At 42.7% G+C, this 24,939-nt stretch overlaps 1 protein-coding gene across 1 annotated transcript in view; it reads right to left on the minus strand.

Moving 5' to 3' along the window:
• NUP98 (nucleoporin 98 and 96 precursor) overlaps positions 1-24,939 on the minus strand; it is a 655,099-nt gene that overhangs the window by 546,433 nt on the left and 83,727 nt on the right. The window contains 2 exon segments of the mRNA XM_053705662.1: positions 13,571-13,714; positions 13,798-13,964. Coding sequence (XP_053561637.1) covers positions 13,571-13,714; positions 13,798-13,964 — 311 coding nt within the window.

A 24,939-nucleotide genomic window follows, 5' to 3' on the forward strand; every position in this document is an offset into this window, starting at 1 on the left:
TTAGAGGTAGAGACCAAGGCGGACAGGATGACATGTCCACTAGATCTGCATACCAAGTCCTGCGTGGCCACGCAGGCGCTATTAGAATCACTGATGCTCTCTCCTGTTTGATTTTGGCAATCAATCGGGGAAGCAGCGGGAAGGGTGGAAACACATAAGCCATCCCGAAGTTCCAAGGTGCTGTCAAAGCATCTATCAGAACCGCTCCCGGATCCCTGGATCTGGACCCGTAGCGAGGAAGTTTGGCGTTCTGGCGAGACGCCATGAGATCTATCTCTGGTTTGCCCCAATGTCGAAGTATTTGGGCAAAAACCTCCGGATGAAGTTCCCACTCCCCCGGATGAAAAGTCTGGCGACTCAAGAAATCCGCCTCCCAGTTCTCTACTCCCGGGATGTGGATTGCTGACAGGTGGCAAGAGTGAGACTCTGCCCAGCGAATTATTCTTGATACTTCCATCATTGCTAGGGAGCTTCTTGTCCCTCCCTGATGGTTGATGTAAGCTACAGTCGTGATGTTGTCCGACTGAAACCTGATGAACCCCCGAGTTGTTAATTGGGGCCAAGCCAGAAGGGCATTGAGAACTGCTCTCAATTCCAGAATGTTTATTGGAAGGAGACTCTCCTCCTGATTCCATAGTCCCTGAGCCTTCAGAGAATTCCAGACAGCGCCCCAACCTAGAAGGCTGGCGTCTGTTGTTACAATTGTCCAGTCTGGTCTGCTGAATGGCATCCCCCTGGACAGGTGTGGCCGATAAAGCCACCACAGAAGAGAATTTCTGGTCTCTTGATTCAGATTCAGAGTAGGGGACAAATCTGAGTAATCCCCATTCCACTGACTTAGCATGCACAATTGCAGCGGTCTGAGGTGTAGGCGTGCAAAAGGTACTATGTCCATTGCCGCTACCATTAAGCCGATCACCTCCATGCATTGAGCTACTGACGGGTGTTGAATGGAATAAAGGACACGGCATGCATTTTGAAGCTTTGTTAACCTGTCTTCTGTCAGGTAAATCTTCATTTCTACAGAATCTATAAGAGTCCCCAAGAATGGAACTCTTGTGAGAGGAAAAAGAGAACTCTTCTTTTCGTTCACTTTCCATCCATGCGACCTTAGAAATGCCAGAACTAGCTCTGTATGAGACTTGGCAGTTTGAAAGCTTGAAGCTTGTATTAGAATGTCGTCTAGGTACGGAGCTACCGAAATCCCTCGCGGTCTTAGTACCGCCAGAAGGGCACCCAGAACCTTTGTGAAGATTCTTGGAGCCGTAGCCAATCCGAATGGAAGAGCTACAAACTGGTAGTGCCTGTCTAAGAAGGCAAACCTTAGATACCGGTGATGATCTTTGTGGATCGGTATGTGAAGGTAAGCATCTTTTAAATCCACTGTGGTCATGTACTGACCCTTTTGGATCATGGGTAAGATTGTCCGAATAGTTTCCATTTTGAATGATGGAACTCTTAGGAATTTGTTTAGAATCTTTAAATCTAAGATTGGCCTGAAAGTTCCCTCTTTTTTGGGAACCACAAACAGGTTTGAGTAGAACCCTTGTCCTTGTTCCGACCGCGGAACCGGATGGATCACTCCCATTAATAATAGATCTTGTACACAGCGTAGAAACGCTTCTTTCTTTATCTGGTTTGTTGACAACCTTGACAGATGAAATCTCCCTCTTGGGGGAGATAATTTGAAATCTAGAAGGTATCCCTGAGATATGATCTCTAGCGCCCAGGGATCCTGAACATCTCTTGCCCAGGCCTGGGCGAAGAGAGAAAGTCTGCCCCCCACTAGATCCGGTCCCGGATCGGGGGCTTTCGGTTCATGCTGTCTTTGGGGCAGCAGCAGGTTTCCTGGCCTGCTTGCTCTTGTTCCAGGACTGGTTAGGCTTCCAGCCTTGCCTGTAACGAGCAACAGCTCCTTCCTGTTTTGGTGCAGTGGAGGTTGATGCTGCTCCTGTTTTGAAATTCCGAAAGGGACGAAAATTAGACTGTCTAGCCTTAGCTTTGGCTTTGTCTTGAGGTAGGGCGTGGCCCTTACCTCCTGTAATGTCAGCGATAATTTCTTTCAAACCGGGCCCAAATAAAGACTGCCCCTTGAAAGGTATATTAAGTAATTTGGACTTAGAAGTAACATCAGCTGACCAGGATTTTAGCCACAGCGCCCTACGTGCCTGTATGGCGAATCCTGAGTTCTTAGCCGTAAGTTTGGTTAAATGTACTACGGCCTCCGAAATGAAAGAATTAGCTAGTTTAAGGACTCTAAGCCTGTCCGTAATGTCGTCTAGCGTAGATGAACTAAGGTTCTCTTCCAGAGACTCAATCCAAAATGCTGCCGCAGCCGTAATCGGCGCGATACATGCAAGGGGTTGCAATATAAAACCTTGTTGAACAAACATTTTCTTAAGGTAACCCTCTAATTTTTTATCCATTGGATCTGAAAAAGCACAGCTATCCTCCACCGGGATAGTGGTACGCTTAGCTAAAGTAGAAACTGCTCCCTCCACCTTAGGGACCGTTTGCCATAAGTCCCGAGTGGTGGCGTCTATTGGAAACATCTTTCTAAATATTGGAGGGGGTGAGAACGGCACACCGGGTCTATCCCACTCCTTAGTAACAATTTCAGTTAGTCTCTTAGGTATAGGAAAAACGTCAGTACTCGCCGGTACCGCAAAGTATTTATCCAACCTACACAGTTTCTCTGGTATTGCAACGGTGTTACAATCATTGAGAGCTGCTAAGACCTCCCCTAGTAATACACGGAGGTTCTCCAATTTAAATTTAAAATTTGAAATATCTGAATCCAATCTGTTTGGATCAGAACCGTCACCCACAGAATGAAGCTCTCCGTCCTCATGCTCTGCAAGCTGTGACGCAGTATCAGACATGGCCCTAGTATTGTCAGCGCACTCTGTTCTCACCCCAGAGTGATCACGCTTGCCTCTTAGTTCTGGTAATTTAGACAAAACTTCAGTCATAACAGTAGCCATATCTTGTAATGTTATCTGTAATGGCCGCCCAGATGTACTAGGCGCCATAATATCACGCACTTCCCGGGCGGGAGATGCAGGTACTGTCGCGTGAGGCGAGTTAGTCGGCATAACTCTCCCCTCGCTGTTTGGTGAAATTTGTTCACATTGTACAGATTGACTTTTATTTAAAGTAGCATCAATACAGTTAGTACATAAATTTCTATTGGGCTCCACCTTGGCATTGGAACAAATGACACAGATATCTTCCTCTGAGTCAGACATGTTTAACACACTAGCAATAAACTTGCAACTTGGTTATAATCTTTTTTAGCAAAACGTACTGTGCCTCAAAGAGGTACTAAACGATTAAATGACAGTTGAAATAATGAACTGAAAAACAGTTATAGCATCAAACTTTAAAACAACACAACTTTTAGCAAAGGTTTGTTCCCATTAGTAAAATAACAATAATTAAATTTGACATAAAAATTACAGAGCAACGTTTTTATTCACAGTCAATATAAAATTCTCACAGCTCTGCTGAGAGAATATACCTCCCTTCAAAGAAGTTTGAAGACCCCTGAGATCTGTGAAAGATGAACCGGATCATGCAGGAAATATAAGAGTAGCTGACTGGAAATTTTTGATGCGTAGCAAAGAGCGCCAAAAACGGCCCCTCCCTCTCACACACAGCAGTGAAGAGAAACGAAACTGTCACAATTAAAAGCAAACAACTGCCAAGTGGAAAATAATGCCCAAATATTTATTCACTCAGTACCTCAGCAATGTAAACGATTCTACATTCCAGCAAAAACGTTTAACATGAAAAATACTTATTAAAAGGATTAGTGACTTTTAACAGAGTAGTTCCGGTGAAATACCATCCCCAGAATACTTTGAAGTGTATACATACATGTCATTATAACGGTATGGCAGGATTTTCTCATCAATTCCATTCAGAAAATAAAAACTGCTACATACCTCAATGCAGATTCATCTGCCCGCTGTCCCCTGATCTGAAGCTTTTACCTCCCTCAGATGGCCGAGAACAGCAATATGATCTTAACTACTCCGGTTAAAATCATAGTAAAAAAAAAAAAAAACTCTGGCAGATTCTTCCTCAAACTCTGCCAGAGAAGTAATAACACGCTCCGGTGCTATTATAAAATAACAAACTTTTGATTGAAGTCATAAAAACTAAGTATAATCACCACAGTCCTCTCACACATCCTATCTAGTCGTTGGGTGCAAGAGAATGACTGGGACTGACGTAGAGGGGAGGAGCTATATGCGGCTCTGCTGGGTGAATCCTCTTGCATTTCCTGTTGGGGAGGAGTTATATCCCAGAAGTAATGATGACCCGTGGACTGATCACACATAACAGAAGAAAATGAGTATTATTCCTAAATTTTTATACCTCTTTCAAGTACTCCCAATAGACATCCCTACACAATTTCTTATACGGCAACAAAAAAAATTTGACCAGTTTATCTGGTCGCATAAAAGATCTAGAGTGGCCAGAGAAACACTATTTCTAGATAGAGAAGATGGTGGACTGGGAGCACCTAACTTGATAAACTATTATAGAGCGACACACCTAGCACGCATTGTGGCCTGGAAACATTCCCCTTCTGAAAAACCCTGGGTGCAAATGGAAACCTACCTGGCAGGTGGAATTAACCTAGGTGATCAATGTTGGACTCCACCAAAGCTGAGACCCTCAGAGATTTGGAATGACTATTTCATAGCAACCACTATCCGCACATGGGATAAACTACTGGCTAGAGATAACCTGATATCTACGCAGATATCCCCCCTCACCCCTCTACTAAATAACTCCCTTTTCTTAAAATCCCAGACTATCCAAACACCTTTGATCGCAGGTTCCCCTTCTAATATACCAGCACATATTCTCCTTCATGGCGGGTTGATACGTACACAAGCAGAGATAGGTCAATTGCTAGGCCCACCGTTTCATATGTGGTTCCCTTATTTCCAAGTCAGACATGCTATATTCAATAGCCCATACAAAGCAACCCTTACCAGACCCCTAACCCCCTTTGAGTCACTGTGTACGTCCCCTTCTATTAAAAGCTCTCATATCTCAATAGTTTACAAATTACTTAGAGGATCTTTTCCCTCTAAAAAACCTACATTTATTGATAAATGGGAAAGAGAGCTTGGCATAAACCTACCTGATACTCACTGGAGTCGTATTTTCAGGGAAAATAAAAAGGCTTCCCTTTCACTAACTTTAATAGAAATGAACTTCAAGCTAATGTCAAGATGGTATTTAACACCTCGCCGTCTTCACAGTATTTACCCTAACTCATCCCCCTATTGCTGGAGACACTGCGGCGAGATTGGCACTCTTTCCCATACATGGTGGTCCTGTCCACTCTTACAGACATACTGGAAGGCTGTTGGCGATAAACTCACGAAAACTATAGGAAACACTATCAAACTTACAATTACTATGGTCCTTTTGGGTGATATAGAAAAAACCCCATGTCTATATAGGAAGAAGCTTTTGCAGATTATGCTTAACTGTGCTAGACGTCTGATACCCAGGTTTTGGAAAAAAGATATAGTTCCATCATATGAGATGTGGATGAGAGAAGTTAATCATATTTTAGAATTGGAGAAAATCCATTACACTTATGTTGGTAAAAAGGACTTCATTGCAGATGTGATATTTCTTTGGGAACAAGATTTATGCTAATTACACTAAGCTGAACTGTACTAAGGTGCTGGTTGTGTTAATTGATTATACCAGAATGTACTGTGATCATATGCTCCTGTTTTTTATTTGTACTAATGTTCTTATTTATGTTAGTTGTTGAGTTTTACTTGTAAAAAATTTCCTTCTACTGTATGATTTTGTAACTGTAATATTTGCGATTTCAATAAAAAGATTTATCGTAAAAAAAATACTTTTGATAGCAACAAATTATCAGAATAGGGATCCCATAGAGACAATTAGCAATAATGAAAAGCAATGGTTAAATTGAGATATCATTAATTGGTGATGGGGTGTGTCCATTTAAACATAGAACAACAAATAGCCCAATTGTAAACTATATATGCGTTTATTATTTCTATACATAAAAGCCAACCTATAATGTGTGTGTGTGTGTGTGTGTGTGTGTGTGTGTATATATTTATATTAATATATATTTATTATACACTCTGGCTATAAGAGCTGTGAAATTGTTACAGATAAAGATATAAACAGGGCAAAGCAATCACCTTATATAACATGACTATTAAAATAGTTAAATATATTGTGGGAACAAAGTACATTAGGACTCACAATTCAATCATGAAACACTAACATTAATACTAAGTTGAAACTTTAATTTTAAGATGTATTTTAATGGGTATCTGAAAGGAATGTGGGACACCTATGTGCCTCAAATCAATGAAAAGGTGAGAGATTATGTAGGTATTAAATATTGTGAAGGGAAGATACTATATAGATTTACAAAGTCTGCATAGGTGTGTCAGCAGTATTAGAAAAACGTTTTACATGTCCCTGAGGGGAGTTAGGCTATGCAATAGTGAGTATAAGTATTGGCACCCATAGAGGGAGTTTAAGGGGATGAGCCAGGCAACAGATTTTTCCCCGCCATCTGGACCGCAGGTGATAGAGAGGTGGTCTGGTATTATGACAACCTAGTAGGAAGTGAATATCTGCAACTGGCTATGATAACCCTTATAACTGGATCTAAACAGATGTTATTGGATTATATCCAAATTGAACCGAACAGTTAAGCTAAATATTTATGGCTGTTAGGATTAACCTTCTGCACTTTTATGCCACACCAGAATTGCAGGCGTTCCATGACCCATACAGCATGTGAACCAGCATATTGTCTCATGATAATGTAAGACCCTGTAGAAGTTGGGCTTGAGTCATTAAGAAAAGAGGCATCAAAAGTTCCTCCGAGTAAACTAGGAGCATTAGGTCTTTATGGGACAAATTCCTGTGTACATTATTAGTGCAGTCTGTTTCATCCCCAGTCTTTCGACCTGTAGCTAGAGATCCAGCTTTAATTCTTGTAGTCTCGGGGGAAATCCGCAGTAACGCTGTGCAATTGTCGGGTCAAGTTATGGCTGTGAACTTAGATACCTCGGACTGATTGCGCGCTCTCCAGCTTTCCTTCATCTTGTTTTGGTAGGGGTTCACGTTCCTGCTGTGGGGATAATATCTCACCTGCTGCAGAGTAAAGATCAGCCAAGTCGATGGGTACATAACCCTCTGGTGTATCTCTCCTCCTGTTTTGGGCTGTTTAAACCGATATGGAGCTTAATGGCGTTTAAGTCTGGGACTTATTCGGTCCCAGGTTCGGTTGCTGCCCTTTGATGTTTAAGTGAAATGCAGTAGTGTTTCCCCTGGGGCTTGTGCGCAACAGTTGTGTTGTAGTTTGGGCCTGTTAGGGTTTTCCCTTACTTTATTGCGTAACTTCACCTAGGCGATAGTGCACTGCGACAAGCAGGATTTATGGGCCACAGCGCCATTCTTTGAAGGCAGCACACTGCCGTCTAGGGAGCCAGTCCCTTGTCCAGATGCTCCGCTGTGAGAGCCAACTTCTTTTCACCAGTGCCATGCGCTGTGTAGACAAGATGGCGCCCACTGTTTTGCTGGAAAGTTTCCCAAAGTGAGTGATCCGTATGTCATAGGGTTGCGGCTCCCAGTGATCACCTGTAGATGTTTAGCAGTTTCTGGTGCATCTTATAATATAGGCATCTTATGCCCACAAAGTTTTGTTTGCAGGGAAGATTTGTTATTGATGACCCTGTAAGCGGAGCTCCGGAGTTACACCGCCATCTTGCCCGCTGTCGGCATCTGCGCCCCCTTTTTTTTAATTAAACCCCCATAGAGAACCCTATTAAGAGGGATGTCTGCCAGCCACAGTGCACCATGAAATAGCCCCAGAGCCCTAAGTATCTCCCTCTGATAGGAGGCAAGCAGGCCCTAAAGAGTAAAAAAGGGACTTACCCTCAGAGGTCTGTGGAGCAGACACAGCCTTCTAGGTCTGAAGCTTCCATTCACCATCTGACAGGGAACTGAGGATAAAGGAAAACGGTGCAACTAACACACGCATGAAGTACTGGAAGGAGGCATGGGAAGCTTCCCAGTGACATCCAGAGGCTAACTTTCACAAAAACTTACTAAGAATTACATGGCTACTAGACATACCCCAATCCTTTCTTGCAGGAAACAATTTAGGAAAACTTTGTATATCAATATTCTTCACAGTACTTTCTCTGCCTACCTCCAGTAGACTATAATTACTAATTACTGGGGAAGTGGGAGTGATACTTATAGCTTTGGCCGGGGTGTATTTGCCCCCTCCTGGTGGTCAGGTGTTTTATTCCCAAGAGTAATGAATGAATTTGTGGACTCATTGCCATTAGAGAGAAAACATACAAATAGAAAGATCTAAATTGGCATGCTCTATCTGAATCATTAAATAAAGTTGTGTTTCATGTCACTTTAAGCATGTGCATTTAAACAAACCTTGACCATGCGGCCACTTTTGCTCAGTATTAATGGTTTGGTGCACTAATAAGATGTTTGACTTGGTGAAATGCACATTAAAACATATTACTATAACTGACAATTACAACAAAATTATATTAAAAAAAACAGAATTTATGTTTACCTGATAAATTACTTTCTCCAACGGTGTGTCCGGTCCACGGCGTCATCCTTACTTGTGGGATATTCTCCTCCCCAACAGGAAATGGCAAAGAGCCCAGCAAAGCTGGTCACATGATCCCTCCTAGGCTCCGCCTACCCCAGTCATTCGACCGACGTTAAGGAGGAATATTTGCATAGGAGAAACCATATGGTACCGTGGTGACTAGTTAAAGAAAAGAAATTATCAGACCTGATTAAAAAAAACCAGGGCGGGCCGTGGACCGGACACACCGTTGGAGAAAGTAATTTATCAGGTAAACATAAATTCTGTTTTCTCCAACATAGGTGTGTCCGGTCCACGGCGTCATCCTTACTTGTGGGAACCAATACCAAAGCTTTAGGACACGGATGAAGGGAGGGAGCAAATCAGGTCACCTAAATGGAAGGCACCACGGCTTGCAAAACCTTTCTCCCAAAAATAGCCTCAGAAGAAGCAAAAGTATCAAACTTGTAAAATTTGGTAAAAGTGTGCAGTGAAGACCAAGTCGCTGCCCTACATATCTGATCAACAGAAGCCTCGTTCTTGAAGGCCCATGTGGAAGCCACAGCCCTAGTGGAATGAGCCGTGATTCTTTCGGGAGGCTGCCGTCCGGCAGTCTCGTAAGCCAATCTGATGATGCTTTTAATCCAAAAAGAGAGAGAGGTAGAAGTTGCTTTTTGACCTCTCCTTTTACCGGAATAAACAACAAACAAGGAAGATGTTTGTCTAAAATCCTTTGTAGCATCTAAATAGAATTTTAGAGCGCGAACAACATCCAGATTGTGCAACAAACGTTCCTTCTTTGACACTGGTTTCGGACACAGAGAAGGTACGATAATCTCCTGGTTAATGTTTTTGTTAGAAACAACTTTTGGAAGAAAACCAGGTTTAGTACGTAAAACCACCTTATCTGCATGGAACACCAGATAAGGAGGAGAACACTGCAGAGCAGATAATTCTGAAACTCTTCTAGCAGAAGAAATCGCAACTAAAAACAAAACTTTCCAAGATAATAACTTAATATCAACGGAATGTAGGGGTTCAAACGGAACCCCCTGAAGAACTGAAAGAACTAAGTTGAGACTCCAAGGAGGAGTCAAAGGTTTGTAAACAGGCTTAATTCTAACCAGAGCCTGAACAAAGGCTTGAACATCTGGCACAGCTGCCAGCTTTTTGTGAAGTAACACAGACAAGGCAGAAATCTGTCCCTTCAGGGAACTAGCAGATAAACCTTTTTCCAATCCTTCTTGAAGGAAGGATAGAATCTTAGGAATCTTAACCTTGTCCCAAGGGAATCCTTTAGATTCACACCAACAGATATATTTTTTCCAAATTTTGTGGTAAATCTTTCTAGTTACAGGCTTTCTGGCCTGAACAAGAGTATCGATAACAGAATCTGAGAACCCTCGCTTCGATAAGATCAAGCGTTCAATCTCCAAGCAGTCAGCTGGAGTGAAACCAGATTCGGATGTTCGAACGGACCCTGAACAAGAAGGTCTCGTCTCAAAGGTAGCTTCCAAGGTGGAGCCGATTACATATTCACCAGATCTGCATACCAAGTCCTGCGTGGCCACGCAGGAGCTATCAAGATCACCAACGCCCTCTCCTGATTGATCCTGGCTACCAGCCTGGGGATGAGAGGAAATGGCGGGAACACATAAGCTAGTTTGAAGGTCCAAGGTGCCACTAGTGCATCCACTAGAGCCGCCTTGGGATCCCTGGATCTGGACCCGTAGCAAGGAACTTTGAAGTTCTGACGAGAGGCCATCAGATCCATGTCTGGAATGCCCCACAGCTGAGTGACTTGGGCAAAGATTTCCGGATGGAGTTCCCACTCCCCCGGATGCAATGTCTGACGACTCAGAAAATCCGCTTCCCAATTTTCCACTCCTGGGATGTGGATAGCAGACAGGTGGCAGGAGTGAGACTCCGCCCATAGAATGATTTTGGTCACTTCTTCCATCGCTAGGGAACTCCTTGTTCCCCCCTGATGGTTGATGTACGCAACAGTTGTCATGTTGTCTGATTGAAACCGTATGAACTTGGCCCTCGCTAGCTGAGGCCAAGCCTTGAGAGCATTGAATATCGCTCTCAGTTCCAGAATATTTATCGGTAGAAGAGATTCTTCCCGAGACCAAAGACCCTGAGCTTTCAGGGATCCCCAGACCGCGCCCCAGCCCATCAGACTGGCGTCGGTCGTGACGATGACCCACTCCGGTCTGCGGAATGTCATCCCTTGTGACAGGTTGTCCAGGGACAGCCACCAACGGAGTGAGTCTCTGGTCCTCTGATTTACTTGTATCTTCGGAGACAAGTCTGTATAGTTTCTCTGGGATGACCAACTTGTCACAATCATCCAGAGTGGATAATACCTCCTTGAGCAGAATGCGGAGATGTTCCAATTTAAATTTAAACGTAATCACATCAGGTTCAGCTTGTTGAGAAATGTTCCCTGAATCAGTAATTTCTCCCTCAGACAAAACCTCCCTGGCCCCATCAGACTGGGTTAGGGGCCCTTCAGAACCATTATTATCAGCGTCGTCATGCTCTTCAGTATCTAAAACAGAGCAGTCACGCTTACGCTGGTAAGTGTTCATTTTGGCTAAAATGTTTTTGACAGAATTATCCATTACAGCCGTTAATTGTTGCATAGTAAGGAGTATTGGTGCGCTAGATGTACTAGGGGCCTCCTGAGTGGGCAAGACTCGTGTAGATGAAGGAGGGAATGATGCAGTACCATGCTTACTCCCCTCACTTGAGGAATCATCTTGGGCATCATAGTCATTGTCACATAAATCACATTTATTTAAATGAATAGGAATCCTGGCTTCCCCACATTCAGAACACAGTCTATCTGGTAGTTCAGACATGTTAAACAGGCATAAACTTGATAACAAAGTACAAAAAACGTTTTAAAATAAAACCGTTACTGTCACTTTAAATTTTAAACTGAACACACTTTATTACTGCAATTGCGAAAAAACATGAAGGAATTGTTCAAAATTCACCAAATTTTCACCACAGTGTCTTAAAGCCTTAAAAGTATTGCACACCAAATTTGGAAGCTTTAACCCTTAAAATAACGGAACCGGAGCCGTTTTTAACTTTAACCCCTTTACAGTCCCTGGTATCTGCTTTGCTGAGACCCAACCAAGCCCAAAGGGGAATACGATACCAAATGACGCCTTCAGAAAGTCTTTTCTAAGTATCAGAGCTCCTCTCACATGCGACTGCATGTCATGCCTCTCAAAAACAAGTGCGCAACACCGGCGCGAAAATGAGGCTCTGCCTATGATTTGGGAAAGCCCCTAAATAATAAGGAGTCTAAAACAGTGCCTGCCGATATTATTATATCAAAATACCCAGATAAAATGATTCCTCAAGGCTAAATATGTGTTAATAATGAATCGATTTAGCCCAGAAAAAGTCTACAGTCTTAATAAGCCCTTGTGAAGCCCTTATTTACGATCGTAATAAACATGGCTTACCGGATCCCATAGGGAAAATGACAGCTTCCAGCATTACATCGTCTTGTTAGAATGTGTCATACCTCAAGCAGCAAGAGACTGCTCACTGTTCCCCCAACTGAAGTTAATTGCTCTCAACAGTCCTGTGTGGAACAGCCATGGATTTTAGTGACGGTTGCTAAAATCATTTTCCTCATACAAACAGAAATCTTCATCTCTTTTCTGTTTCTGAGTAAATAGTACATACCAGCACTATTTTAAAATAAACTCTTGATTGAATAATAAAAACTACAGTTAAACACTAAAAAACTCTAAGCCATCTCCGTGGAGATGTTGCCTGTACAACGGCAAAGAGAATGACTGGGGTAGGCGGAGCCTAGGAGGGATCATGTGACCAGCTTTGCTGGGCTCTTTGCCATTTCCTGTTGGGGAAGAGAATATCCCACAAGTAAGGATGACGCCGTGGACCGGACACACCTATGTTGGAGAAATGTATGCGCAACATGTTTTGAAGTGTAGTGTACACATTATACGACTGTTAAGATAAGGAAAGTATTTTGATTGCGTCAGGGGCTTTGATATACAAAAATAAATTTAAAAAAATGATATAGTATTTAAAGTGATAGTAAATCCTAGAGTTTGTGAAATGCTAGGAATTAGCAGTTGACCAAATAAAGTGGACTTTCAGTCATGAAGTATAAAACCCAATTTTTTTATTTCAGGATTTAGAAAGAGCATGCAATTTAAACAACTTTCTAATTTACTTCTGTTATCCATTTTGCTTCATTATCTTAATATCCTTTGCTGAAAAGCATATCTAGATATGCTTAGTAGCTGCAAGGATGCCTTGTTATTGGTTCACCCCTTCAGCAAAGGATATCTAAAGAATTAGGCAAATTAAATAGAAGTCAATTGGAATGTTTAAAATAGTTTTATCTAATCATGAAAGAAAATGTTTGGGTTTAGTGTCCCTTTAATGCTGAAAGTTCCTTCGTCTTTAGTGTTCGCTGCACTGAGCTCCTCAGGCCTACCACGGCAGAACGCTATTTTGCTGTTAGGTGATCTTAGCCAATAGCGTGCTAGCTATATATCATGGCACCAGCTGGCCCGCACGGCTATTGGCTAAGAGACGGAAACGTCACCTCACAGCAAAATAGCGTTCTGCCGTGGGCTGCCTGAGGAGCTCAGTGCTGAGAACGCTTCAGACGAATAAAGGCACTTTCAGCATGAAGTATTTTATACTAAATGACTAAAAGTCCCCTTTATATTTGTTCCACTGGTAAATCCTAGCATTTCACACAAACATTGGGATTTACTATCACTTTAATAAATTAGATATTTACTAGTGCCGTGTGACATCTTAACAGCCACAGTTATTGTACATTCAAAAGAAACATTCCATAGAGCCAGTCAATATAAAATAGATCACTGCTCAGTAAAGTTTGCATACCGCATTGCCAACACCACCAAAAGGAGCGGTGTTAGTCTGTCCGAAAAGGCCTGTTCCAGTCCCAAAACCCGTTCCAGCATTTGTGTTTGTAGTGGTTCCAAATAGACTACCAGACTGTGTGGCTTGAGTAGCTCCAAAAAGGCCCTTAAAATAAAAAGTAAAGTCAATTAACAGAAAAGTTAAGATTTTAGCAAAGTCTAACCTATTTTTTTTAATTTCGTTCTCACCATTGTTTGTGTCTGCGGCTGCCCCAGTGTGTTTGTGTTACCAAAGGAGAAGCCAGTACTGGGTGTAGTTGTCGCCTGACCAAATGGTTTGTTGAAAAGACTGTTAGCTGGCTGAGTTGTTGTCTGGCCGAACAAACCTGTAGTTTGTGTTCCAAATGCACCGGTGCCTAATTAGAAACACAAGCCGATAAAGTCTACAAATATTGATGCTGTTATTCATGTACCAAAGTACTAAAAGTTAACACGGTTGTCTTAATGTAGTCTAAAACATTTTTTTTTTTCCCCTATAGAAAACAGCACTCTGGATTTAACAATAAATAGTTTTTCGGGCTAGTGCACCCCTTCCTTAGGCAAAAATAAAGTGAACAAACTATACCCTAAATGCAACCCCCCTCCCCACCCACAAAAAAAAAATTATGCTTACCTGATAAATTTATTTTTAGATATGGTGAGTCCACGGATTTCATCCTTACTTGTGGGATTTCGCCTCCTGGTCAGCCGGAGGAGGCAAAGAGCACCACAGCAGAGCTGTATAAATAGCTCCTCCCTTCCCTCCCACTCCAGTCATTCGACCGAAGTTAGGAAGAGAAAGGAAAAGCCAAGGTGTAGAGGTGTCTTAAGTTTACAAAAATTAACAACCTGTCTTAAAAAGGACAGGGCGGGCCGTGGACTCATCGTATCTAAAAAGAAATACCCTTATCCGGTAAGCATAAATTTCCTTTTCTTTTTAAAGATGAGTCCACGGATTTCATCCTTACTTGTGGAATACAATACCAAAGCTATAGTACACGGATGAAAAGGGAGGGAAAAGACAGGTAACCTAAACGAAAGGCACCACTGCTTGAAGAGCCTTCCTCCCAAAAATAGCCTCAGCCGAGGCAAAGGTATCAAATTTGGAAAAAGCGTGAAGAGACGGCCAAGTTGCAGCTTTGCAAATCTGTTCAACCGAAGCATTTTTAAATGCCCATGAGGAAGCCACAGCCCTAGTGGAATGAGCCGTAATTCGTTCAGGAGGCTGCTGCCCAGCAGTCTCATACGCAAAACTGATGACGCTCTGCAGCCAAAAAGAAAGAGGTAGCCGTAGATTTTTGAAACCTAAGTTTCCCTGAAAAAATGACAAATAAGGAAGATGATTGACAAAAATCTTTAGTCGCTTGTAAGTAGAACTTCAAAGCACGGACTACATCTAAATTGTGTTATTTTTATTTATTATTCTTTATTTATAAAGCGCCGACAGATTCCGCAGAGCTGCCCATGGGTACAAGGATAACAGTACAATGGAGAAAGAATACGATAAGACAAATACGGGGGGAATTGAGGGCCTATTCCCGTGGGAAATTACAATCTAGATGAATAAGAGAATGGGAAACAGGAGGTGGGGACTGCAAAGGTGAGAATGATAGTAGTGAGGAGATAGAGGGCAACTGTTAGTGAAGTTAGTTTGTTAATAAGTCGGATGATAGGATTCCCTGAACAGAAAGGTCTTTAGGGAACATTTAAAGGAGGATAGGTTAGGGGCAAGTCTGACAGCTCGAGGAAGTGCGTTCCAGAGGGTTGGTGCCGCACGAGAGAAGTCCTGTAGTCTAGCATGAGAGGTGATGGTAGAGGACGCAAGAAGCAGGTCATTGTTGGATCTTAGGGGGCGGGCTGGAGTATATTTGTTGATGAGTGAGGACAGGTAGGGTGGGGCAGCATTGGTGAGGGCTTTGTAGGTCAGGGTGAGAATTTTGAATTTAACTCTGTTGTGAATAGGGAGCCAGTGAAGGGACTCAGAGGTGCAGCAGAAACAGATCGTCGAGAGGTGTATTAGCCTGGCAGATGCATTTAGGATGGATTGGAGGGGAGAGAGGCGGGAGAGAGGGAGGCCGGTTAGTAAGTTGTTACAGTAGTCAAGTCGGGAAATTACCAGGGAGTGGATTAGCCGTTTAGTAGTTGCAGCATTCAGAAACTGACGAATTTTGCAGATATTGCGAAGGTGGTTGCGGCAGGATGTTAGACGTTCCTTTTTGGAAGGATTAGGACACAAGGAAGGAACAACAATCTCCTGATTAATATTCTTGTTTGAAACAATCTTTAGGAAGAAAGCCAGGTTTAGTACGTAACACCACCTTATCCGAATGAAAAACAGAATTTATGTTTACCTGATAAATTACTTTCTCCAACGGTGTGTCCGGTCCACGGCGTCATCCTTACTTGTGGGATATTCTCTTCCCCAACAGGAAATGGCAAAGAGCCCAGCAAAGCTGGTCACATGATCCCTCCTAGGCTCCGCCTTCCCCAGTCATTCGACCGACGTAAAGGAGGAATATTTGCATAGGAGAAATCATATGATACCGTGGTGACTGTAGTTAAAGAAAATAAATCATCAGACCTGATTAAAAAACCAGGGCGGGCCGTGGACCGGACACACCGTTGGAGAAAGTAATTTATCAGGTAAACATAAATTCTGTTTTCTCCAACATAGGTGTGTCCGGTCCACGGCGTCATCCTTACTTGTGGGAACCAATACCAAAGCTTTAGGACACGGATGAAGGGAGGGAGCAAATCAGGTCACCTAGATGGAAGGCACCACGGTTTGCAAAACCTTTCTCCCAAAAATAGCCTCAGAAGAAGCAAAAGTATCAAATTTGTAAAATTTGGTAAAAGTGTGCAGTGAACCAAGTCGCTGCCTTACATATCTGATCAACAGAAGCCTCGTTCTTAAAGGCCCATGTGGAAGCCACGGCCCTAGTGGAATGAGCTGTGATTCTTTCAGGAGTCTCATAAGCCAATCTGATGATGCTTTTAAGCCAAGAAGATAGAGAGGTAGAAGTTGCTTTTTGACCTCTCCTTTTACCAGAATAAACAACAAACAAGGAAGATGTTTGTCTGAAATCCTTTGTAGCATCTAAATAGAATTTTAGAGCATGGACAACGTCCAAATTGTGTAACAAACGTTCCTTCTATGAAACTGGATTCGGACACAAAGAAGGTACAACTATCTCCTGGTTAATATTTTTGTTGGAAACAACCTTCGGAAGAAAACCAGGCTCAGTACGTAAAAACCACCTTATCTGCATGGACCAGATAGGGCGGAGAACACTGCAGAGCAGATAACTCAGAAACTCTTCTAGCGGAAGAAATTGCAACCTAAAACAAAACTTTCCAAGATAATAACTTAATATCTATGGAATGTAAGGGTTCAAACGGAACCCCTTGAAGAACTGAAAGAACTAGATTAAGACTCCAGAGCCTGAACAAACGCTTAAAACGTCTGGCACAGCTGCCAGCCTTTTGTGAAGTAAAACAGATAAAGCAGAGATCTGTCCCTTCAGAGAACTCGCAGAAAATCCTTTCTCCAAACCTTCTTGTAGAAAGGAAAGAATCTTAGGAATTTTTATCTTGTTCCATGGGAATCCTTTAGATTCACCCCAACAGATATATTTTTTCCATATATTATGGTAAATTTTTTAGTTACAGGCTTTCTAGCCTGAATAAGAGTATCTATTACAGAATCTGAAAACCCACGCTTTGATAAAATCAAGCGTTCAAACTCCAAGCAGTCAGTTGGAGGAAAACCAGATTCGGATGTTCGAATGGACCCTGAATAAGAAGGTCCTGTCTCAAAGGTAGCTTCCATGGTGGAGCCGATGACACATTCACCAGGTCTGCATACCAAGTCCTGCGTGGCCACACAGGAACTATCAAGGTCACCGAAGCCCTCTCCAGATTGAACCTGGCTACCAGCCTGGGAATGAGAGGAAACGGTGGGAATACATAAGCTAGGTTGAAGATCCAAGGTGCTACTATTGTATCCAATAGAGTCGCCTTGGGATCCCTGGATTTGGACCCGGAACAAGGGACCATGAAGTTCTGACGAGAGGCCATCAGAACCAAGTCTGGAATGCCCCATAATTGAGTTATTTGGGCAAAGATTTCCAGATGGAGTTCCCACTCCCCCGGATGCTCCTCCATCGCCAGGGAACTCCTTGTTACCCCCTGATGGTTGATATATGTAACAGTCGTCATGATGACTGATTGAAACCTTATGAATTTGGCCTTTGCTAGTCGAGGCCAAGCCTTGAGAGCATTGAATATCGCTCTCAGTTCCATTATGTTTATCGGGAGAAGAGAGTCTTCCCGAAACCATAGACCCTGAGTTTTCAGGGGTTCCCAGACCGCGCCAAAGCCCACCAGACTGGCGTCGGTCGTGACAATGACCTATTCTGGTCTGCGGAAGCTCATTCCCTGTGACAGGTTGTCCAGGGTCAGCCACCAACGGAGTGAATCTCTGGTTATTTGATCTACTTGTATCGTCGGAGACAAGTCTGTATAATCCCCATTCCACTGTCTGAGCATGCCCAGGTGCAATGGTCTTAGATGAATTCGTGCAAAAGGAACTATGTCCATTGCCGCAACCATCAACCCTATTACTTCCATGGACTGCGCTATGGAAGGAAGAAGAACAGAATGAAGTACCTGACAAGAGCTTAGAAGTTTTGATTTTCTGGCCTCTGTCAGAAAAAACCTTCATTTCTAAGGAAACTATTATTGTTCCCAAGAAGGGAACTCTTGTTGACGGGGACAGAGAACTTTTTTCTATGTTCACTTTCCACCTGTGAGATCTGAGAAAGGCTAGGACAATGTCCGTATGAGCCCTTGCTTTTGACAGAGACACTTGAATCAGGATGTCGTCCAAGCAAGGTACTACTGCAATGTCCCTTGGTCTTAGCACCGCTAGAAGGGACCCTCGTACCCTTGTGAAAATCCTTGGAGCAGTGGCTAATCCGAATGGAAGTGCCACAGGAAATGCTTGTCCAGAAAGGCGAACCTTAGGAACCGAAAATGGTCCTTGTGGATAGGAATACGTAGGTACGCATCCTTTAAGTCCACCGTGGTCATGAATTGACCTTCCTGGATGGTAGGAAGGATCGTTCGAATGGTTTCCATTTTGAATGATGAAACCCTTAGAAACTTGTTTAGAATCTTGAGATCTAAAATAGGTCTGAATGTTCCCTCTTTTTTTGGGAATTATGAACAGGTTGGAGTAAAAACCCATCCCTTGTTCTCCTAATGGAACAGGATGAATCACTCCCATGCTTAACAGGTCTTCTACACAGTGTAAGAATGCCTGTTCGAAGATAATTGAGACCCGTGGAACCTTCCCCTTGGGGGTAGTTCCCTGAATTCCAGGAGATAACCTTGAGAAACTATTTCTAGCGCCCAAGGATCCTGAACATCTCTTGCCCCAGCCTGAGCAAAGAGAGAAAGTCTGCCCCCCACCAGATCCTTCCCAGATCGGGGGCCAACACTTCATGCTGTTTTGGTAGCAGTGGCAGGTGACTTGGCCTGCTTACCCTTGTTCCAGCCTTGCATCGGCCTCCAGGCTGGCTTGGTTTGAGAAGTATTACCCTCTTGCTTAGAGGGTGTAGAATTTGAGGCTGGTCCGTTTCTGCGAAAGGGACGAAAATTTGGCTTCTTTTTAGCCTTAAAAGACCTATCCAGAGGAAGGGCGTGGCCCTTTCCCCCAGTGATGTCTGAAATAATCTCTTTCAAGTCAGGGCCAAACAGTGTTTTACCCTTGAAAGGGATGTTAAGCAAAAGCGCTCTGCGCGCCACGATAGCAAACCCTGAATTATTCGCCGCTAATCTAGCTAATTGCAAAGCGGCATCTAAAATAAAAAAGAGTTGGCCAATTTAAGAGCTTGAACTCTGTCCAAAACCTCCTCGTACGAAGATTCTTTATTGAGCGACTTTTCTAGTTCTTCGAACCAGAAACACGCAGCTGTAGTGACAGGAACAATGCATGAAATTGGTTGTAGAAGGTAACCTTGCTGAACAAACATCTTTTTAAGCAAACCCTCTAACCTTTAATCCATAGGATCTTGAAAGCACAACTATCTTCTATAGGAACAGAAGTGCGTTTGTTTAGAGTAGAAACCGCCCCCTCGACCTTGGGGACTGTATGCTATAAGTCCTTTCTGGGGTCGACTATAGGAACTAATTTCTTAAATATAGGGGGAGGACAAAAGGTATGCCGGGCCTTTCCCACTCCTTATTTACTATGTCCGCCACCCGCTTGGGTATAGGAAAAACAACGGGGGGCACCGGAACCTCTAGGAACTTGTCCATCTTACCTAATTTCTCTGGAATGACCAAATTGTCACAATCATCCAGAGTAGATAATACCTCCTTAAGTAGTGTGTGGAGATGTTGAAATTTAAATTTAAAAGTTACAATATCAGGTTCTGCTTGTTGAGAAATTTTCCCTGAATCTGAAATTTCTCCCTCAGACAAAACCTCCCTCCTGGCCCCTTCAGATAGGTGTGAGGGTATGTCAGAACAGATATCATCAGCGTCCTCTTGCTCTTCAGTGTTTAAAACAGAGCAATCACGCTTTCTCTGATAAGTAGGCATTTTTGAAAAAAAAAAAAAAAAAATGCATGCAATAGAATTATCCATTACAGCCATTAATTGTTGTATGGTAATAAGTATTGGCGCACTAGATGTACTAGGGGCCTCTTGTGTGGGCAAAACTGGTGTAGACACAGAAGGGGATGATGCAGTACCATGCTTACTCCCCTCATTAGAGGAATCATCTTGGGCAATATCATATCTATGGCATTATTAAAAGTAATAATCTGCCAAATATACTTAGTAAAGTAATCGTTTTAGCCCAGAAAAATGTCTACCAGTTTTTTAAGCCCTAATGAAGCCCTTTATTCTTTTACTTAAACTAAGAAAATGGCTTACCGGTTCCCATAGGGAAAATGACAGCTTCCAGCATTACAGAGTCTTGTTAGAAATGTGTCATACCTCAAGCAGCAAAAGTCTGCTCACTGTTTCCCCCAACTGAAGTTAATTCCTCTCAACAGTCCTGTGTGGAAACAGCCATCGATTTTAGTAACGGTTGCTAAAATCATTTTCCTCTTACAAACAGAAATCTTCATCTCTTTCCTGTTTCAGAGTAAATAGTACATACCAGCACTATTTTAAAATAACAAAGTCTTGATTGCAGAATAAAAACTACATTTAAACACCAAAAAACTCTAAGCCATCTCCGTGGAGATGTTGCCTGTACAACGGCAAAGAGAATGACTGGGGAAGGCGGAGCCTAGGAGGGATCATGTGACCAGCTTTGCTGGGCTCTTTGCCATTTCCTGTTGGGGAAGAGAATATCCCACAAGTAAGGATGACGCCGTGGACCGGACACACCTATGTTGGAGAAAATAAGATAAGGATAATCACATTGTAATGCCGAAAGCTCAGATACCCTTCGAGCAGAAGAAATAGCAACCAGAAATTAAACTTTCCAAGGTAATAACTCAATATCTATGGAATGCATAGGTTCAAACCAAACCCCTTGAAGAACTCTAAGTAAATTTAAACTCCAAGGAGGAGCAATTGGTCTAAATACAGGCCTGATTCTAGTCAGAGCCTGACAAAAAGATTGTACATCTGGAACATCTGCCAGACGCTTGTGTAATAAAATAGATAAAGCAGAAATCTGTCCCTTTAAGGAACTAGCTGATAACTCCTTCTCAAAACCTTCTTGGAGAAAAGACAAAATCCTGGGAATCCTAACTCTACTCCATGAGTAACCCTTGGATTCACACCAATACAGATATTTACGCCATATCTTATGGTAAATCTTCCTAGTAACAGGCTTACGTGCCTGAATTAATTTTATTTAAGAGAGGTTTTTCTGATTCGGTCATAGATACTTTAAGCGTTCAATCTCCAAGCAGTCAGCTGCAGAGAAACCAGATTCTGATGATGGAAGGGACCCTGAATGAGAAGGTCCTTCTTCAATGGGAGCTTCCACGGCAGCTGAGATGACATGCCCACCAGATCGGCATACCAAATCCTGCGAGGCCTCTGTTTGGATCTTTTATTCTGAGGGAGGAGATGACCCCTGCCTCCTGTGATGTCAGAAATAATTTCCTTCAAGTCAGGTCTTCCCCTTGTAAGGAATAGCCAAAAGTTTAGACTTTGATGACACATCCGCAGACCAAGGTTTCAACCATAAGGCTCTGCGTGCTAAGATGGAAAACCCCGAACTCTTAGCTGCCAATTTAGTGATCTGCAGAGAAGCATCTGTAATAAATGAATTGGCTAATTTAAAGTGTCAGTAAACATTAATAATAATGTTATATAATTCTGCACATAGTGCAGAATTATATAACATTATATTAGCGCAAACGTTATAAAACAAAACTTCCCCTTTGAATTTTAAAAAAAACAAACTGCTGTTTTACAGACCCACTCTGATCTTCTGAGCGGGTCTGTTTGTTTTTTTTCAAACAGCGCATCGGGCCAGCTGTATAGTAACAGCCCGGCCCGACCGCGCCATAGCACTAAGTGCAGCTCGCTCCTGCTCTGTAAGACAGCAGAAGCGAGCTGCACTTAGTGCTATGGCGCGGTCGGGCCGGGCTATGACTATACAGCTGGCCCGATGCGCTGTTTGAAAAACAAAAACAGACCCGCTCAGAAGATCAGAGTGGGTCTGTAAAACAGCAGTTTGTTTTTTTTAAAATTCAAAGGGGAAGTTTTGTTTTATAACGTTTGCGCTAATATAATGTTATATAATTCTGCACTATGTGCAGAATTATATAACATTTTTAAGGTTTACTGTCCCTTTAAGCGCTTTAATCCTATCCTGTATCTCTTCTAAGAGGGTCCTTGAAAGCACAACTAACCTCAATAGGAATAGCAGTCCGTTTAGCCAAGGTGGAAATAGCTCCTTCCACCTTAGGTACCATCTGCCAAGAATCCCTAATCGCATCAGCTATAGGGTACATTTTCTTAAAAACGGGAGAAGGAGAGAATGGAATACCTGGCCTCTCCCATTCCTTAGCAATAATTTCTGAAGTTCTCTTAAGAACTGGAAACACATCAGAATAAGAAGGGACTTCTAGATATCTGTCCAACTTACTCAATTTCTCTGGAGGAAACAATTGAATCACAGTCATCCAGAGTCACCAAAACCTCCCTTAATAGCAGGCGGAGGTGTTCAAGTTTAAACCTGAAGGAAACCACTTCTGGATCCGTCAGTGGCAAAACACTGAGTCAGAAATTTCACCTTTAGATAAGACCTCCATACCCCCCAATTCAGAGCTCTGGGAGGGTACATATGAGATAGCCATCAAAGCATCAGAAACTGTATTAACCATGTGCGTATCCTTCCTTCTGCGTTTGCCTTGAAATACAGGAAAGGCAGATAACGTCTCTGAAAGTGTAGATGACATAACAGCAGCTATGTCCTTAAAAGTAATCGCAGCAGATGCTGCCGAGGTACTTGGTTCCGCTTGAGCGGGTGTTAAGGGCTGTAAAACCTGGGGAAAAAGCTGCGGCATACGCTGAATCTCATTTGACTCCTGAGTAGCATTAGTCTTGAGCAATTTATTATCAAATACAATTTGGTCTCTACATTGTAAAGCCCTTTCAATACACGAGGGACACAAAGTAACTGGAGGTTCCACATTAGCATTTAAACACATGGCACACGTAACATCTTGGATATCCTCTGAATCCATGATAAAAAACAGTAAAGCAAAAAAGAACTTAGTTTAAACTTTTAATCATTTAAAGGCTAAGACAAACATTAATCAAAACCTTTGTCAAAACTTCGAAAAACAAGGTACTGTGTCTTTTAAAAAATAAACATCAAACATTTATTCTGCTGGAAATAAACAGCCAGATTCTATGTAATGAATTTAAATCTTAAAATAAATGAAATCACCTCGCCTCAACAGCTCTGCTGAGGCGCCTACCTGCCCCCACGGTACATCAACCACTTAAGCAAAAACTTATGATATGTGTCCAAAAATGCTAAAGACCGTCTGCTTGCCCATGCGGTCTTAGCGATACACCTGAACTGCAAGAGAAATTCTAAACATGTCACACATTGAACCGGACTCCTTTGTAAAAGACAGTGCGCAATTTCCTGACAACGTGAGAACGCTCAGGCGTGCCAAAGCTAACTCCGCCCATCATGGGCGTCGCTAAAAACGTCCTCGCATCATCCAGCCGAAACAAAAAGTAAAATGCTGGTCAAATAACGTGTCAAAACAAAACATACAGCCCAAAAAACTTGTACAGCCCTGTACCAGAGTCTTATTACATAAAAACTCCGGTCATAAAAGCCCCAGCGTTTTGCCCAGCAACACCCAAATAAATCAATGTCCCCTTAGTCTCAGCAAGACTGCTAGCAAGGCACCGAAAAGCATAAGCATGTAGAACCTGACATTCTGTCCATCGGGAAGCCCTCCTCAAGAGAGCCCATGATTCACATATATAATATAAGTGCATAGTCAAATTCTAGGGATGCACCGAAATGAAAATTCTGGACCGAAACCGATACCGAAAACCGAAACAAAACCGAAATTATTTTTTTCTTTTTTAACTACAGTGTGTGTGTGTGTGTGTAGCTGAGAGAGCTTGTAGGCGGGAAAGTTCCAACAAATGGACATGGTCACTTGTACAGTAGGGTGTGATCTGCAGTGAAACTGTAGCTCTATAAGGGAGAGCGTGGTTATAGCCAGACAACAATACGAGGTGGACATGTGTTTTGTTTTTGGGTGTAGTTATCCGTGCGATGAGCGTGGCTGCACCTGATCGTCTCTCATCGTATCTCCGCCTAGTTCCTGGTTCGGGTCTCACACTGACCCGTCAGATTATATGTCCGGAGCCCCAAATGGAGTCTGCCTGTCACCTATCACCACTGGACTTAGCTACAACCTTACGTGCAAGGTGGTTATAGAAAGTTACTGTGCTTTTTTGTATACACTGTCTGGTGGGTGCTAATTTGTACCAACTGTGTGCGAGCTTGGGGCTTATGCTTATAAAGTGTGCACGCATATTTGCCTCAGGCGAATAGAATGTCTACGCACAAGAGGCTGATGTATAAGCACTTTATATAAGGCTTAAAGATATTCACTGTGTGTGCTTAGGGCTGTGTCTGATAATATCAAGTGTTTATAAACATGTTACTTATCCTCCTTTGATATTTGTATTCACTATTCAGAACTTTGGTTTCCTTCTCTGCTGGTTTCAAATATCATGTAATGATACTTATGTGTGTGCTCTGTGTACCATGCCAGTGTTGTGCTGCTCACCTTATGCTAAGGATAGACATGTAACTCAATAGAACAGGGGAGGGCT

This window comes from Bombina bombina, chromosome 3, assembly GCF_027579735.1.
Source record: "Bombina bombina isolate aBomBom1 chromosome 3, aBomBom1.pri, whole genome shotgun sequence".
NCBI lineage: Eukaryota > Metazoa > Chordata > Amphibia > Anura > Bombinatoridae > Bombina > Bombina bombina.